The 15,633-nt window shown below is 45.5% G+C and overlaps 1 protein-coding gene across 5 annotated transcripts in view; it reads left to right on the top strand.

The window, feature by feature from the left end:
* Window positions 1-15,160, top strand: part of CAPN13 (calpain 13) — a 47,227-nt gene extending 32,067 nt beyond the window's left edge. For 4 of the 5 annotated variants that reach the window (XM_056488130.1, XM_056488131.1, XM_056488132.1 and 1 more), the window contains 10 exons: window positions 827-863; window positions 2,433-2,495; window positions 3,461-3,518; window positions 3,966-4,033; window positions 5,465-5,533; window positions 6,492-6,570; window positions 9,263-9,379; window positions 11,883-11,938; window positions 12,958-13,003; window positions 14,685-15,160. In XM_056488130.1, coding sequence (XP_056344105.1) covers window positions 827-863; window positions 2,433-2,495; window positions 3,461-3,518; window positions 3,966-4,033; window positions 5,465-5,533; window positions 6,492-6,570; window positions 9,263-9,379; window positions 11,883-11,938; window positions 12,958-12,984 — 574 coding nt within the window. In that variant the 3' untranslated portion in view covers window positions 12,985-13,003; window positions 14,685-15,160. Of the gene's footprint in view, window positions 1-826; window positions 864-2,432; window positions 2,496-3,460; window positions 3,519-3,965; window positions 4,034-5,464; window positions 5,534-6,491; window positions 6,571-9,262; window positions 9,818-11,882; window positions 11,939-12,957; window positions 13,004-14,684 lie in introns of those variants that run through there. The other variant, XR_008840160.1, reaches the window with a different exon arrangement.
* The last annotated feature ends 473 nt before the right edge of the window (window positions 15,161-15,633 follow it).

Genomic DNA, 15,633 nt, shown 5'->3' on the forward strand with positions numbered 1-15,633 from the left:
ATATCTTAATAATGAGATTGCTCTCCAGGCTTTGGCCCCTGGCAGAAATAGCCTAGGGCCAACTGAGGCAGCTCCTGAGTTATGGAGAGCAAACACAAGAGTCTGTGCTGTGGGCTGGACTGCCCTCAGCAGGGTGAGTCATGTGTGAGACAGCTCAGCCCTGGCAGTGAGCTTTTAGGGCAGCCTGTGACCCTCACACACCTTCCTGAGCTGGCCCCACGTGGAGATGACCTTCCAGTGGGTCTTTGCAGCACTTACCTATACAGATGTTATAAAAATAGAACCTGCCTTGTCTGATTTCTCTACAGAAAGCAGAACTCAAGTTCACTGAATGTGATTGCTAAGTGTGTCTTAGGAATGGTGAGCCTGGCCCAGTTTCAGGCAGTCTGCACATATTTAGATGTTGCCTTTTAATAGCCTGGATGCTGCTTTTATTCCTGACTGTTAAGCTGGGCCAAGAGAAAGGAGGTGAAAAATTTTGTGGCTCAGGGCAGGGCAGCCCTGTGTTCTGCATGGTGAGGTTAGTCCTGGCATGCTCAGGGTGAGACAAACTGCCCTTTCTCTGCTGCTGGTGCCAAAAGAGCTGGCTTGGGGAAGGCAGGGAGCAGCTGGAGACTCAGAGCTGTCTGTGCCTGTTTGCATGGAGAGACCCAGGGCTGGTGCATCCTTGTCTGAATTGGCCAGGCTAAGCATCCTGCAGGACCATGGGCTGGGTGGGTGCTGCTGGTGGTGCCTGCCTTCCACCATGGCTGCAAATCAATGTTCTCTTTCTCAAAGAAATCAAAGGCCTCTTTTCTCCCAGTTTGATTTTGTAACTCTTTTCCAGGACCCCAAACTCCCTGACCAGCCCAGGGCTGCCAATGGTAAGAGTCTGAAACTGGTGTGGATTCTGGTGGTGGTGAATGGTTCCCAGTGAGCTGACTGTTTGGTAGTCACCTCTACTGACTCCTCTTCATCTGCTCTTTTCTCCCTTCAGCACCCACTGCTGTCCCAGACCTTGACTCTGGTACCTGCAACCTTGCTGGGAGGGCAGGGCACCTCTCTGGAGAGGTGGGAGTGACACCAAAACCCTTTCTCTTCTCATATGTCTTTTTCAGAGCCTGATTTTTGAGGAAACAGGTCTTATACAGTCCCTCTGTCCGCTTGTCCCTCTGTCCTTTTCACCTCACCATCTTTAACACTTTGACAAAACAAATATAGCAGGGGAGAGAACACTTAAACATCTCTTTCAATGGCTGTGAGATGGGTATATATCCATGGGGAAGAGAGGGGGAAACAATTCCTGTGAGTGAGATTGGACATGCTTTCCCCATGAGAATGATGTAAGTACTTGTACCCTATAAAGCACTGGAGTCCATAGGGATGAGACTCAAACCAGATTTCTGCTGATTTTCATCAGGATCTCTTCAGAGACAGAGACATAAAGCAAGCTGCACTTTCAAACTGGCTGCATCTCTAGTTTGACCCACGTCTTTCCTTCTCCAGCCCAGCTACCACGGGTCTCTGACTTCTTGCTGTGAGCTGTGCACATTGCCAGGGCTGGTCCAGTCCCTGCAGGTCCCTCCAGCAAAACCCTGCCCCTGGGATTCTGCTATTTACAGCCTTCAAAGACACAGATCTTCTGTGTGAAGCTGCTTCAGGAGAACAGAAAACCGAGTCCTTCCTCGTGGTTCATTTTCCAGCAGGCAATTAAGCCCCATTAGAGGGGTAGTGTAGATGGTGACTCTTTATCTCTTCCCACTGAGAAGCTGTCAGTTTACCTGGCTGTTGCCCTTAGCCAATCTTTTGACTCTGATGAATTGTGGTACCCGCAGTTTCTGCTCCTGTTCAGGTATTTGGGCTTCCTTGGTATGAAGCATCTCACACAAAGATGAAGGCTTTGGGTCCTAGGCTTAGATTGTTTTCTGAAAACTTTGTAATGTTGAGGATAATTTGCCTTGGTGCCTGGTGGATCTTTTCACTGGAAAATTGAAAAAAATCACTTAACCATTGCAATTGTCCAAGTATAGTCCAAGCTTGTCTTTGGGGTTGAGAAGGTACAAGAGGGAGAAAATTCAACTCATGCTCTGTTTTCTTGGTTCACATGATCTTCACATGCCCTGAGCAGTGATCCCAACCAATAAGGATCAGGCCTTTTATCTCTTTACTCATGTATTGACTTGCTGAATTCCACCCTGGATGTGTTCTGTCATCTTCTTTAAGCCCTGAACTGCTCCTTCCTGGTTGTACTGGCTGTGACCATCCAAAAAATGCTTCTTCCTTCATTGCAGTAGCAGTTGCTCACTCCTAGTCCTCTTTATTTTGGGGGTGTGAAAACTGCAGCCTATACTGTATTCCCTGCCCCTGAAATTAAAGTGCTGTTTGGATACACAGACTTTTGCCTCCTGTTTTGTAGGTGAATAATTTATGCCTGCTCTTTGTTTTTGATGCAGGATGTACCAAGAGAGAACCAGGACAGCTCCTATAAGGCTCTTTTCCTAAAATATGCTAATCAGGTACCCTCTCTAAAACATATTGTTGGGGAAAAACAAAAACAAAAAACACAGGTGGACTTGCAAAAAGAAAAAAAAAAAACTGATCTATAATGTTGATGCAAATCCATTTAGAATTTTTTTTAAATGTAGTTCCATCCTCAAGTGGATACCCTGAAAATGGTATTGATTGACCTGCCAAAACCCCCAGAAAAATGGGACATTCAGCTGGGTTAGATTGTCTAGTGCCATATATCAGTGCAATATTGGAGATTTATAGTTGTGCTGGTGATGGGCTTGCATGTGTACTTTCTTTTCTTTTTTTTTTCTTTTTTTTTTTTGGCTTTGATTTGGTTTGGTTTGTTTATTTGCTGAAAGCAATTAGAAAGCCTTGGGTAGTCCCCCCCTCTCATCAGCATCATTTTCCATTTGCCTTCTCAGCACTTGGAAACCAGACATCAGTCAGTGTTTGAGTAATTGATTCCTGCTCTCTCAGAGCCAAACTCTGTGTTCACAGGAGATGCTTTTAATGGTTTAATAAACTGTTATAAAGAACTCCTTGACTTAGTCAAGAGGAAAAAAATCACTGTCAAAATCTCTGCACAATGAACCTCTTGCAGTTAATGGTTATATCAATGTGTGGAGATGAAAATGAGCAGGGGCTGCCATGCTGGGGTGTCTCAGGAGGGAGGCAGCCAGGATTTGGGATGGGCAGCAGTGCCTGTGCTCCCAGCCCACTCTCACAGCTGCCTGCTGTGCTGCCCATCCCAGCTCCCCATCCCTGCAGAGCAAACCCAGGTGATGGCAGTGCCTGGAGCTCCCCTGCCCAGGAGCATGGAGGGTCTTGTTATGCTCCAGAGGGGATGCTGCTGCTCCTTTGCTACCTAAACACAGGTTCCACTTCCTGAGAAAAAAATGTTTGGGGCAAAAGTGACACAGGAGAAAACTTCATGCTCACTGGCCTCTCTTTGTGTTTTGTTTTGCATTAGGACTCAACTATTGATGCCTTGCAGCTGCAGCAACTCCTTAATGAAGTGATCTTGAAAGGTAAAGCTTTTACATCCCAGCTAATGTTTTTGGTGCTTCCCTATCCTTAGACTAGAGTAAATTAGACAGAGGATTTAATGGTGTCCTGGTGGTCCTTAAAAAATCCTCAAGGGCTCTTAGGACTTGCTAAATCAGCACAAGTGGCCTTTCTGTGGTCACTGTAGTTTCCCTTATTCCAAGAGGGAAGGGTCTCCATGCATGGGCAGGGACTGTGCAGAGTGAGCCCAAACAGGGCACCTGTCCTTGGGGAAGGCAGAGATGTCTGAGATGTGCAGATTCCCTGTCTGACACAGAGCCCTTGCTGCTGCTTGAGAACCTGAACCAGAGCTGGGGCTTTCCAGCTGTGTGAGCCTTCAGCTTGGTGCTCTCCTTCCCTCAGAACAGTGTCCTGATGCTTGTCACAGCCCTGGCTCTTGCTAATTCCTCCTGTTTTGTCAATCCTTGCAGATGAAATGACCAGCCTGGGAGGGAGATTCAGCTTTGATTCATGCAGAAGCATTTTAGCTCTGATGGATGTATCCTTTCAGCAGAAGCAATAAACTTCCCTGGTGCTGCCCATCCTTGCCTTGAGTTATGGCTGGGCTGAGCATCCCAGTGTGAGGGCCTGCAAGTAAATGTTAGCCCCAGTCCCCAATAAATAACTGTCCCATGGTCCATGCAGGACTTTGCTGTGCATGCCCTGGCTCTGAAAGGTGAGGATCACCTTTCTGCTACCAGCTGACCCTTTGCTCTCATTTTGCCCTCTCTGGGCCCTGGCTAAGCTTCACCCTTGGCAGAGCTGAGACAGGGAGGCAGGACAGAGTTTAGGCATAGCTCAGCTGTTCTGGGGTGGCACTGCCAGCACTGCTGGTGTCAGGGGCAGAAGCACTGTCACTGCTGAACCCCCAGGCCTGCCAGGCCATCCCAGTGTATCTTTCCTGAATCACTCAAGTCTTTTTACTGTTAACAAGACAACACAAGAAATACATTTATGTCTGTTGTAGAGCAAGAGGGCTCCTTGATGAAAACATACATCTCCCTTGTGTGTTTCTTCCCCCTTGCTTACTCATTGTCTCTTTTCCTCCATGCCTTGAAAAAACTTTGAGACATCCTCAGTTCTTTAAAGACTGCCAGAGAATGAATAAAAATGACCAGAAGTCCCTCTCTCTGTCCAGCTTTCAGCATCTAGCCAGTGGAAGAGACTTTTCCTCCTTTGCAAAGCCTGTCCTGGGATAAGTGGGCACTGTGAATGCACAGCACGTGCAAAGAGCTGACAAAGCCTCTGCTCTGCTATAACTGAGGACAGATTTTTAATTCTCTGGCCTGCAGATAACCATGTTCAGTGTGACCTATCCTGGCTGCAAAGCCAGGATCAGTTTTTTTTGCTCAGGTTGCACGGCAGTGGCACTGGTCTGCTCGTATTTCACAGGTGATGAGTTTTGCTTTTGGGAGGTTTCCCCATCCAGCATTGGGGTGGGTGCTGTGTGGAGGGGAGCAGGCACACTGCCACTGCCCTTCCTGGGGGCTGCCAGCCTCAAAGGCTGCTCTGCTGTCTGACAGAAGGCATCAGCATCATCTCCTGCTGCTCTTGGCTCCTCAGTGCCTGCTCCCCTGGAGGAGCCGGGAAGATCAGACCCTGTGGTGCCCTGTGCACAGGCAAGGCTCATCCACAGGGGTGTCCATGCTCGGGGCTAAATGTCACTGCAGCTTCCCCTGTGGTTAAAGGGACCTTACAAATAGAAACCTTTTGTGGATTGTGAGCACAGGCATGGGTGGCTGTACAATGTGACAAAGAAAGTGAGTTTGAACATGACTGAGAGCAGAAAAACTCTCAGATTCTCAACACAAAGTAACAGACAGAAGAGGCTGCACCTCATGTGTTTAGCTCTGTGCAGACAGCATCCTAGGCAGCAAAGCCAGCCAGGTTCAGCTCTCATTAAGTGCTCGTTCCTTAACTAAATGCACAGCTGAACTCGAATGGGAGGCTCACCCTGCAGGAGTTTGGGAACCTCTGGCGATGCCTCACAAAGTACATGGTACGGGCTGGGGGTGCCTCTCTTGGCTCTGGGTACTGTGGGTTACTTGGATTATGTGGATTATGTGGATTATGTGGATTCTGTGCCCTGGGGCTTTCCAGCAGCGGGGAGCAGATGCTCTGTGCTCTCCCAGCCCTGCAGGAGGAAGCCTTGCAGAGATTGCTTGCTTAGCGGGTCAGAGTTCCCTCCTCTCATCCAAGGGAGGCAGCCGGGTGTGTAAAGTGCTCCAAATGAGCAGCCCAGGCTTTTCCAGCACAGACAACATTGAGGGGAAAGGTAGGAAGGACAATTAGGCTCAGGATCTGATGGATATCTCCATGTCTATGCCACTGCTGCCAATTTTTAAAATTTTTTTTAAGAGAAGCTTTCTAAGCTGAAATGACTTCTTGAACTGAATCATCTGAAAAATGTAATTTCCTCATTGCTGCAGTTTCTAGTGGAAATGTGTAGGATCTGATGAAAACTTCTCAGGGAGAAATGTTTCTGCTCCAGGATAAACACTGGAAGCAGTGACATGGTATTTAGGGTGCCACCTAAATTCTTCAGGGCACCCATGGCAGCTTCTCTTTGTCGGGTCCTTCTCCCTCAGTCCTGGTGCAGGACAGGAGGGTTTCCTCAAGGCTCAGGTTGGGCTCTGACTTGTCCCATCCCTCTTGAGATGATCTGACACCACCTAGTTCCCCATCTAGATATGATGCTCTTCCCACTGACAGCACCTTAAATGTGGTTTGTGGTGTGTTAGGAAAGCAAAAAGTCTTCTGCCCACCCCAAACTGTGGGATTTCTTACACAGTAACTTTCTGTCAGAGCCTTCTTGTCATGGCCACCCCACCTCACCTGTTGAGCTTCTTTGCAGCATATTTATTTACTAAGGGAAAAGAGCATACATAACTGATTTTAGTAGTAAATGTGGGAAATGGTGGTAAGGGCTTGAAATCTTCCTTTGCTCTGTATTTTAGGATATCTTCAGCAGGGAAGACAGAAACCGTTCTGGATTTCTGGATGTTGCTGAACTGAAGAGCGCGATTCAGGCAGCAGGTACGCCCAGAGGGGCTGAGCAGCTCCCTTTCCTGTTCCTGTGGCAGGGAAGGGAAGGATGAAAAAGGGAAGAAACAAGACATTTAGGGAGAAGGTGGCCTGGATTTCACAGAGATGCCAGTGGGATCACAGCTCTGCTGAGAGGTCTGTGCTGGGCACTGGCCAGACTCACTTCTAGGTTATGGATGGAACATCCAGCAGAGGGAAGGAGAAAGGAAGAGTGGATTCTTGCACTTGCCTCAGTTCTGCAGTTTCTCTCCAGGGCAGTGACTAAGTCTAGAAGGGAAAGCCACACTGACAGGCATTTATTTAGTTTGCACTGACCTCTGTTGGCTACTGAGTGCTGAAACTCTCAGTGAGTGCACAGGAGTGAAGCATTTTAGCTGAGTCGTCCCAGTGGAGCCTGTGTGTGTGAAGTACATCTCTGACACAGCAATCCCCTTTTAATTGTAGTAGAGAAGCTCCCATTTGGCTGCCTGGAGCTCGGAGGGGTGCTGCCCCAGGAGGAAGCTGGTGCAGGATTGCTATCCCTGGAAGCCATCAGCTGGGGGGATGCATGAATAATTTTTTTGCTGCTGAAAACTGAACAAAACATCAGCATCTGTCTGAGAAGTGCAGCACTGATGTGCCAAATGTCAAAGGAGAAGAATGGCCAGGCCCATTCTGTGAGAAAGATGCTAAAGTGTAAAAGTGGGAGGAAAAGTGTACATGGAGAAGTCCTGTCAGCCAAAACAATGCAGCTGTTTGAAGGGATAAAAAGATGCTGTTAAGTGCCAGATTCAGTACATGCTTGGCTACAAGTAGTTCTGAGTGGGGAAGAAAATTACAAGCTCATTCTTGCTGCCCTCTGAGCCAGACATCTGCATTTGAATCTGGCTTGGCAATGGGATGATCCCTGTCCTGGCTTTTGAGCAGGAACCCCAGAAGGCATTTGGGAACTTGGTGCTACCTCTGGGAATGGCATTAATGTATCTAAATCCAGCTGCTAGACAGCTGTTCCCTGAAGTGTTCAGTGCTCTCCCCAACAAAACACTGCAGTGTGTGCTTAATTTTCACTGTTTTCCTAATGCTTCCAATGATAATAATGGGTCAGAGTAAAGCAGGCCAGCTCCATTAGCAGCAGCACTGCCCTGAAATGCAGCAGCATTGGCTTGATATATTTACAAACTCCTCTTGGGCAACAGTAAATGATTCAAAATATTTTTTTTATAAATAGGGAAACATCAAGCCAGTAATTAAAAGCTTGGCCAAAACCAGAGGGAGGAATCCAGCAGATGAAAGATTTGGGGAGTAGTCATACAAATCAGCTGAAAGGTCTTGGGAACAGAGAGGACTGATCTTCAGTCCTGTTGATGAGGTTAATTGAGAGACATTGCCAAGTAAGCAGATTTCAGAGCAAGTGTATCCCAGACTGACCAGCCCAAATTGTTGGTGTTTTACTGATGTAAGACTTGATTGCAGCATCCCATAAGCAATATTTGCTGGAATGCACTCTCTGGAGAGAGCTTGATTGAATTCCCATTGTCTTCAAAAGGTTAAAAAGAGAATTTGTTGCTCACCGCTACAGCGGTTTAAAACCAGACTAAAAGAAGACGTTTCATTAGTTAGATTTATTTTTAATTACTGTTTTTATCTCCTTCAAAAAGAATATAAAATCAGGTTTACCTTAATTTGAAATGTATCTGAAGCCCAAATGTATTTCCATTCTTTAATTATTCAGCATTGTGTACCTGCTTCCTGCTGGAGACCTCCAACTAGGCTCATGCAACCGGAGTTTGTCAATGGTGGTGCTGAACCACTTCCATTGGCTCTCTCTCTCCATACACAGGTGTGGAGAAGCCATTTCTTTTATTTCTGCTTTTTCAACTAATTTAACTCCGTGACGAATTCATTTAAAACTGAAAAGTTTAGAGCTGGTTGAAAAAGCAGGAAAGTTACCTCATATCCAGCTGAGCTACTAAAACCTGGAGTGAGCAAATGAGAGTTTTCTGAAGTCTCAGAGAAGGCATTAAACCAAAGCTATCAGTCCAGCTCTCTGCAGAAAATGTCCCTTTTGTTTTGCAAATCAGCTTTTAGTGCAAAATATATTTAAATCATTCCTCTTATACAGCCAGCACATTTAGGGTAGTTTTATTTAACTAATAAAAGAATCATTCTAAAAAGCAATTTTTGTTCATTCAATTGAATACCAATTTCCATCCAAACAGTCTGCGACACAAATATTGAATAATAAGCTAATAAAAAAGAAATGCACCCTTCACCATTTTCTAATAGAAGAGAAAATGAAAAAATTAAGAATCCCAGGCATGCTATGCACTACAATAACCTGAGCATGCAGCATCTGCAACTTTAGCAGAAAGACTCAGACTCAGACTTTCACAGTTATGAGCCAAAGAAAATCACCCTTTCTTACAGAAAATAAAAGCTAGAAAGGCAAGGCACGATTAGGCAGCTCAGTGCTCGCTGACTTCAGGCACAGTGGGAGTCAGTGAGTAAGGGCAGTTGGGTTTTCCATCACCCTGCCCCGACTCCTAGGCAGGCAGAGCGGGAGAGGCTGTGCAGGGCTGTGTGACAGGGTGGGGCTGCGGGTGTCCCGGCTGGCTGGCAGGGTGCAGGGGCCACCCGAGGGCCACCCAAGGGCCACCCGAGGCCACCCGAGGCCACCCGAGGCCACCCCTCCGCTCTCCCGCAGGGCTGGCCAGCGACGCGCGGCTGCTGCGGCTGCTGGCGCTGCGCTACGGCGATGCGGGCGGCAGGCTGGGCTTCTCCGACTTCGTGTGCTGCATGCTGCGCCTGGACACCCTGAGCCGTGAGACACAGACTTCCCCAATCACCTAAGATTCCCCCCTAATAAATAACCCTCCTTTTCATTTTTAATTCTTATAGAATTCCTGTTTCCAACCCCCCCCCCCCCCCCCCACCATTGCTTCTTTCATCGTTCAATATCCAGTTTCATTTATCAGCAAACCTACAGTTTGTTTGTAAAAGGAAATATCTTTTTGTCCATTCATCAGTCAGTGGAATCCTTCCCTTTGTTTCTTTTATCTCTCGGTGCTAGTTTTGTCTGCCAGCAGACCCACAGCTTGTTTGTAAAGACAAATCCATCATTCCTCTCACCTGGATGTGACACACCTGCCCCAAGTCGGGGCAGGGCCCAGGCAGCTCCTGTTTGCCAGGAGCTGGATTTGTCTCCTGCCCACTGGAGCAAGACAGCAGTTTAATGTTCAGTACAATTCTCAGGTTTTTGGTAAGGAGAAAGTCCAGTATCCTCTGTGGATAAACAAACCCATTCCCTGTGTTCCATCCAACTACTGCAAGGAGGGAGTAGGCACCTCCCAAATGAGCTTTTGCCTGAATGGAAATTAAATTCTGTTTCACAAAATCATAATTTTTGCTACTCTAATAATAAGCATTTTTACTGGAGATATTGGTAGTTAAACAAAGTCAGCAAACTCTGACCCCTGTGCTAGAACATCACTACAGCAATTTGTTTCATCTTTGGAATGAGCTGGGTGTCAACAGTGCATGGAAACGAGCATTCATTTTCTCCCATGTGTTTTTAGCACTGATGTTTAATGGGCCAATAGTGGTCAGCAGATCTGCTTGGATGGCACTGCCTAAAATCTCATTTCAAGGGAGTACAGCAGAAGCAGCTCTGAAAGTGTTGTAAAATCAGAGTGTGTCCAGATTTTAATGCTTTCATTAAAAAAAAAAAAAAAAAAAAGAGCTTGTAAACACCCATTTTTTGTGATTATACATGTCACTTGCTGTAGATGAAAGTTTTTATGCCTAAATTAGTGCCATTGTATTTTCTTTTTCATTTAGAAAAGATCCTTTTACATTTTAAGTGCCAATGTAAAGACAAATCCTTCCCATCCATGTGGAAAGGAGTCTCTAAATTCTCATTGCTGTCTGTAATGGGAATCTTAAAATGCTCTCCACTCTTTCAGTTATCACTTTACAGAGGCTTTAATGTGGAATACATTTCTCAAACTTTTTAGACCATTGTGAATAAGTTTGTTACAGGAGAGGATAAGGGTGCCAAGTGGGAATAAAAGGCAGTCAACCTTTATGATGATGTGAGTGCAGCAGGGAAGATAAAATCTGTCCCATTAAATCATTACTCATCCTTTCAAGATAGCCAGAGATGAGACCCAAACCAAAAGCAGCAGCTTCTTTGCAAATTCTATTTAACTGGAGTTAATGAAGCAGTAAAGAGGCACTTACCTCTGCCCAGAGGAGGTAATTTCAGCGCTGCCACTTTTTCCTCAAAAGACTGCTGGGTGCAAGCCCAGCCCTGCAAATACAGCCTTGTCAAGGGGCTGGGCACACCATGAGGTTTTCCCTGTGCCTTTCTTCAGAGCTCTGTAGGCTGGCTGTGCCACCTTTCCTCCCTGCTCTGGGTCACACAGGTAACTCTGGTGGCCTCCTAAGGGGCAGGTGGGCAATGAGCCCTGGTGCCCTGTTCCTGCCCTCTCCCAGCAGCCTTTCTGCTAAGGTGGGTAGGTTTCAAAACATCTGGAATCTAGCAAAGTCTTTCCCATTCCGGATGGGAAACTCCAGGATCCCAGAGAAGTGTCTCATTCAAGGACAGGCCGACTTAAATTTGTTTCAACTTTTTATTACTGTCTATAACAGCATATTTCTAGGAGAAAAGTAATTTCAAAATAAATAAAACCCCTCAAAATACGGTGTCTTGAGTTTATCCAAACACTTGGATTTGAAGACTTCTCCTAGACATACTGCAATATAAATATGCACATAGAATAACAATATTTGAATGGATTTAAATTTTCTGATGGCAAAGTGCTCTGTCAAGAAAACTTTCAGCAATGTTAATTTCAAACTCTAGCTGAATAACAGCAGCATCTGCATTTATATTCCCTGCAAAAAGCTTGCAAGGCATACTAATGACTTCAAGAGACTCCCTTTCTTTAGGGCACACTGTGATCACTCACTGCCAGGGAGGATGGAACAGGACCAGCAGAAAGTTTCCCTGTGGGAAGATGTGTTTCATTAGTCCACCATCCTCCTGTCAGTCTTCAGGCAGGAAAACAATTGAAACAAATCATGAGAGGAGATGAAAGCAGCCACATTGAGCACTGCCTGTCCCTACACTTCTGCCAAATTCTGGCCCCAAAATTGGGATGCTTTCCCAGGCTGTGAAGGGGTACTCAGCACTGAAGTGAGGTGTGGCCAATCCCAGCACAGGGATTGCAGCTCTGCTCCTCAGCTGCCACAGCCTTATGACTGCATTGCATTCTTGCATCTTCCTCATGAAATAAGTTTTTGTTTTTTTGTTCTGCCCCTAGATGCATTTCAAAATTTAGCAAAGGGCGGATCACAAATTTTGATGACGGCGATGGAGGTAAGAATGCTCCTTCCTTCTCTTCTCTCCAGCTCCAAAGTGGGACCACATCTTAGCAGAAGGGTGAGGTTAAAGATGATGTGTGATGCATGTTGCTAGGCTTTCATCCTAGCTAATAGTGGTGCAGGTTTTGCCTGGCTGGAAGCACATCCCGTGTGGGAGGTGTTTCCCTGGGATTCCCTGGCCCCACTGGTGCACAGCTCAGAGGTGGCCATCCCTGGAGTCTTCCCTTGCTGACACCAGCCTGTCCATGCTGGAAACATTGCTCAAAGTGACTTTGAGGAAGTGATAAAAATAATAAAAAAAAAAATCCATGTCCTAATTTCTTACTGCCCCTTCTGTTAATCCTGAATTGCAATACATCTTGGTTTTAAGAAAGAAACAGCAGACAAATGGTTGCTGCTGCTGTTTGTCTTAAAAGCACAGCCTGAAGGATAGCTTGCTGAATGGGGATACATCAGGCTTTTTATCAGCTAGTCTGAAGCAAAAATCCTGCTGTGCTCCATAGTGATATGCCTGAGTACTGCATTTTATCAGTCTGGGGACTGTTATTTGACAGCCCAGTGTTTAAAAAGATTTTTTTAAAAAGCCTTTTACAATCTCACCAGCTCCCATTTACACTCTGTGGTTAGTGCAGAGCCTCATTGTTGATTAAATCTGTTTTTAGCAAGGGCAGAGCACAGTTTGCAAGCAGAGGACCTGAACCTATTCTATAGGGTAGTCTGTAGGACAGCCAGGTTCCCAGAACTTGCTCTCTCTTCCACTTGCAATCAGCCAGGTGCCACCCTTTCCCAGCAATTTCCCCTGCTGCAGCTGCTGCAATGATTTATCATGGAAAATAACATATGGCAAGAGTTTCTGGGTCTGAATTGTAATAAGGGAAAGAGGCAGTTCCAAAATCCCTTAACTATCCTGTACAGTACAGGACTACAGTCGCTGGGTCACCCCTGAAGTCCTGAGACAAGTCTGAAGACTTGGTGTACCATCACTAAATGCACCTTTTCTTCTCCTTTTTCCAGTGGCTGACTCTTGTCATGTACACCTAGAGAGATGCCAGAGGTCATGGTAAGAAATCTCAGTGCTGACAAGAGAGGGTGGGGTCCCTACAGTAATCTCAGCCTGGGCTTGTGGGGGCTTTTGAGAGAAGAAGCTGTGAGAGGAAAAGAGGTGAGACCCGCAGCATGATAAGGGCTGCAAAGGCAATTGGACTTTGGGCTATTTTTTCTGGGGAATTGCTGATGACCTGACCAGTCAAACAAATCGCCAATGGCTCAGCTAGAAACTGAGCTCATAGACGAGTGAGTAGAACTTTTTTTTTCTTTTTTTTTTTTATTGTATTCTGGGGGGTGCAGTTATCTCTGCATATCTTACGCAGCAGCAAATGTATACGAAGTAACTTAGATTTCTTGGTCAGTCTGACTTCACATTTTTAACAAAATTACGTGATTTGGTTTACATTTGAACTACACTCCCCACCTTGTGCTTCTTTTGATGTTTGCTCCCTTTGTGTCAGGCCTAGAGAGGGACTTTTTTCCTCTGGACTTTCCAATTTTGCTGCTTGGTTCTTGTGAAAGACTCTGCCTTTTCCTGCAACACTCGTGCTGTTTGTACATCTGAGAACCATCTTGGCCATCGTGGCTCTGCTAACCCCCTGTGATGCAGCTGTTCCAGTTGCAGTGTTAGGGTGTTAGTGCTGGTCCCAAATATTTGGCACTGAGGAGAAACTAGGAAGGGAATCCAATCCTTAGAGAAAACCTGCAGTGGAGGGGCAGCTGACCCCAGGAGCATCCTTGGGCAAAGCCAGACACTTTCCTTCTCAGCCAAAAATGGAGTAAAAAACCCAAACCCATGACATTCCTTGAAATCCATGGAGTGCATCCAGATGAGCTTTCCTATAGACAGGAATTACAGTAGATCATCCATGAACAGCACCTCTGGTGCCTCACACCCTGTTTCTGAAGGCACTTTGCACTGGATGCCAGCTTTGGTGAGAAGCTGGGTGGGATATGTGTAACTGGGGTGTAAATTACACCCCCCAGGGGAAAGCACGGTAGGTTCAGAGCCAAGGCAGGGATGGCTCCATACCTTTCACCTTCCTGGCTCCTGGTTACATCCAATGCTGTGGAAGGAGCCCTCAGCACTGTGATCCTCCAGCCCCCTGAGCTCTGTGTGCAGTTTGTCTGAGAGCCTGCCCCTTGCACTCAGAGCTGTGCACACTGCAAACCTGCATTTTGATGTGCTCATGTGTGGAAACAGAATAGTCACAGCTCTGCACCCAGCACGTGCACTGCAGACTATCATTAGGTAAATATGAGAAGGACCTTGCCTTTGGAGATGAAGTTGCTTAAATTATTGATTGCAAGTTATATTCATAGTCTATTTAGTCATCTTTCTTTTTTTTTTTTCATTAATCATTCATAAACTGATCATAACTTCTGGGAATATGTAATTAATCATAATTTTCACTTACTGCTTTGGAATGAAATCCTGCCTGTGGGCTGTTTGTAAGCAGTTCACTTGAGCAGTTCAGCAGACACTTGCAGCTGGAGCCTGGGCAGTCATGGCACAGAGCCCTCAGAGGACCAGGGCTGGTAAAACCTGAGCCTGACAAACTGTGATTGATGTCGGAAAACACACTTGGCAGTAGCTGAAAAAACTCTCTTGGCAAAAATATTCCCATCAGTGATCCCTAAAGGCTGATCTGAAGCTGGCTTGCTCTGAGTCAATCTCTTTACCTCTGTTTTAGGTGGCTTTTCTTCCTCCTCAGCAGAACAGTGCCTAAGGCCATCCCATACAAAAACCATCCATGGAGTTCTTGGAAAACCAGAGTGAAGGAGTGAAGTCCTTCTGCTTGGTGGTACTCAGATATTGGGATGAAGAGTCCTTTCCAGGCAAACTGGAGGTGCCCTGGAGAGAGAAGAATTGCTTGGGCAAGCTGGAAGTGTTGACTGTAATCTCCTCTCATCTTCCTGTAAATAGTACAGAAGTTAGGACCAGCTCCTTTAACTCCACTGTGAAAAATAACAGACCCATGCCTTTCATGTGAAAAGAGTGTATAAGATGTATGTTACAAAAACAAGACACGGTTTTATTTGAATTATTTCTTAATTTTCTTGTGTGCCATTTATAAGTGCCAGAAAATGACTGAAGAAATTAGAAATAATTAATAAATAACACCAGAAACTTTTTGATTTTCTTTATACTTTTTGTTAATAAATTAATAATAATAATTAAAAAAAAAAGTCTTGAGCATTTTTGAGTTCATCAGCTATCGGGATTCCATTTTATTTGCTGCAGCAATGGGGTGGCATATTAGACAAACAGAACAGATTGTTCACTGCTTTTTTCTGACTTCCAGAATCTATATTGGGACTGTCTGGGAATAGAAAAGTTTGTCTGAGCTGCATTCTCTTCCTCTGTCTTGATGTCTTTAAAAATGTAGGGCTTCTTCAGACATAATTCCTGCTCAAAAATTTAACTTAGACTTGCAAAATAACTGTAACCTTTCTCTACCCACACATGAACTTCATTTTCATACTTTTTTGTCATGGCACTAGCAGCAAATTTAGTGATCTATTCCACTCAGCTATTGAAAAAACAATAATCTTTGAAGACTCTATTTGTGAAAATGCCAAAAAAAAGAAGGATGCAAGTGTAAATGGATGAAAGAAACCCAGGGTTGCCATGGCAATACA

This window comes from Oenanthe melanoleuca, chromosome 3, assembly GCF_029582105.1.
Source record: "Oenanthe melanoleuca isolate GR-GAL-2019-014 chromosome 3, OMel1.0, whole genome shotgun sequence".
In the NCBI taxonomy this organism is placed as follows: Eukaryota; Metazoa; Chordata; class Aves; order Passeriformes; family Muscicapidae; genus Oenanthe; species Oenanthe melanoleuca.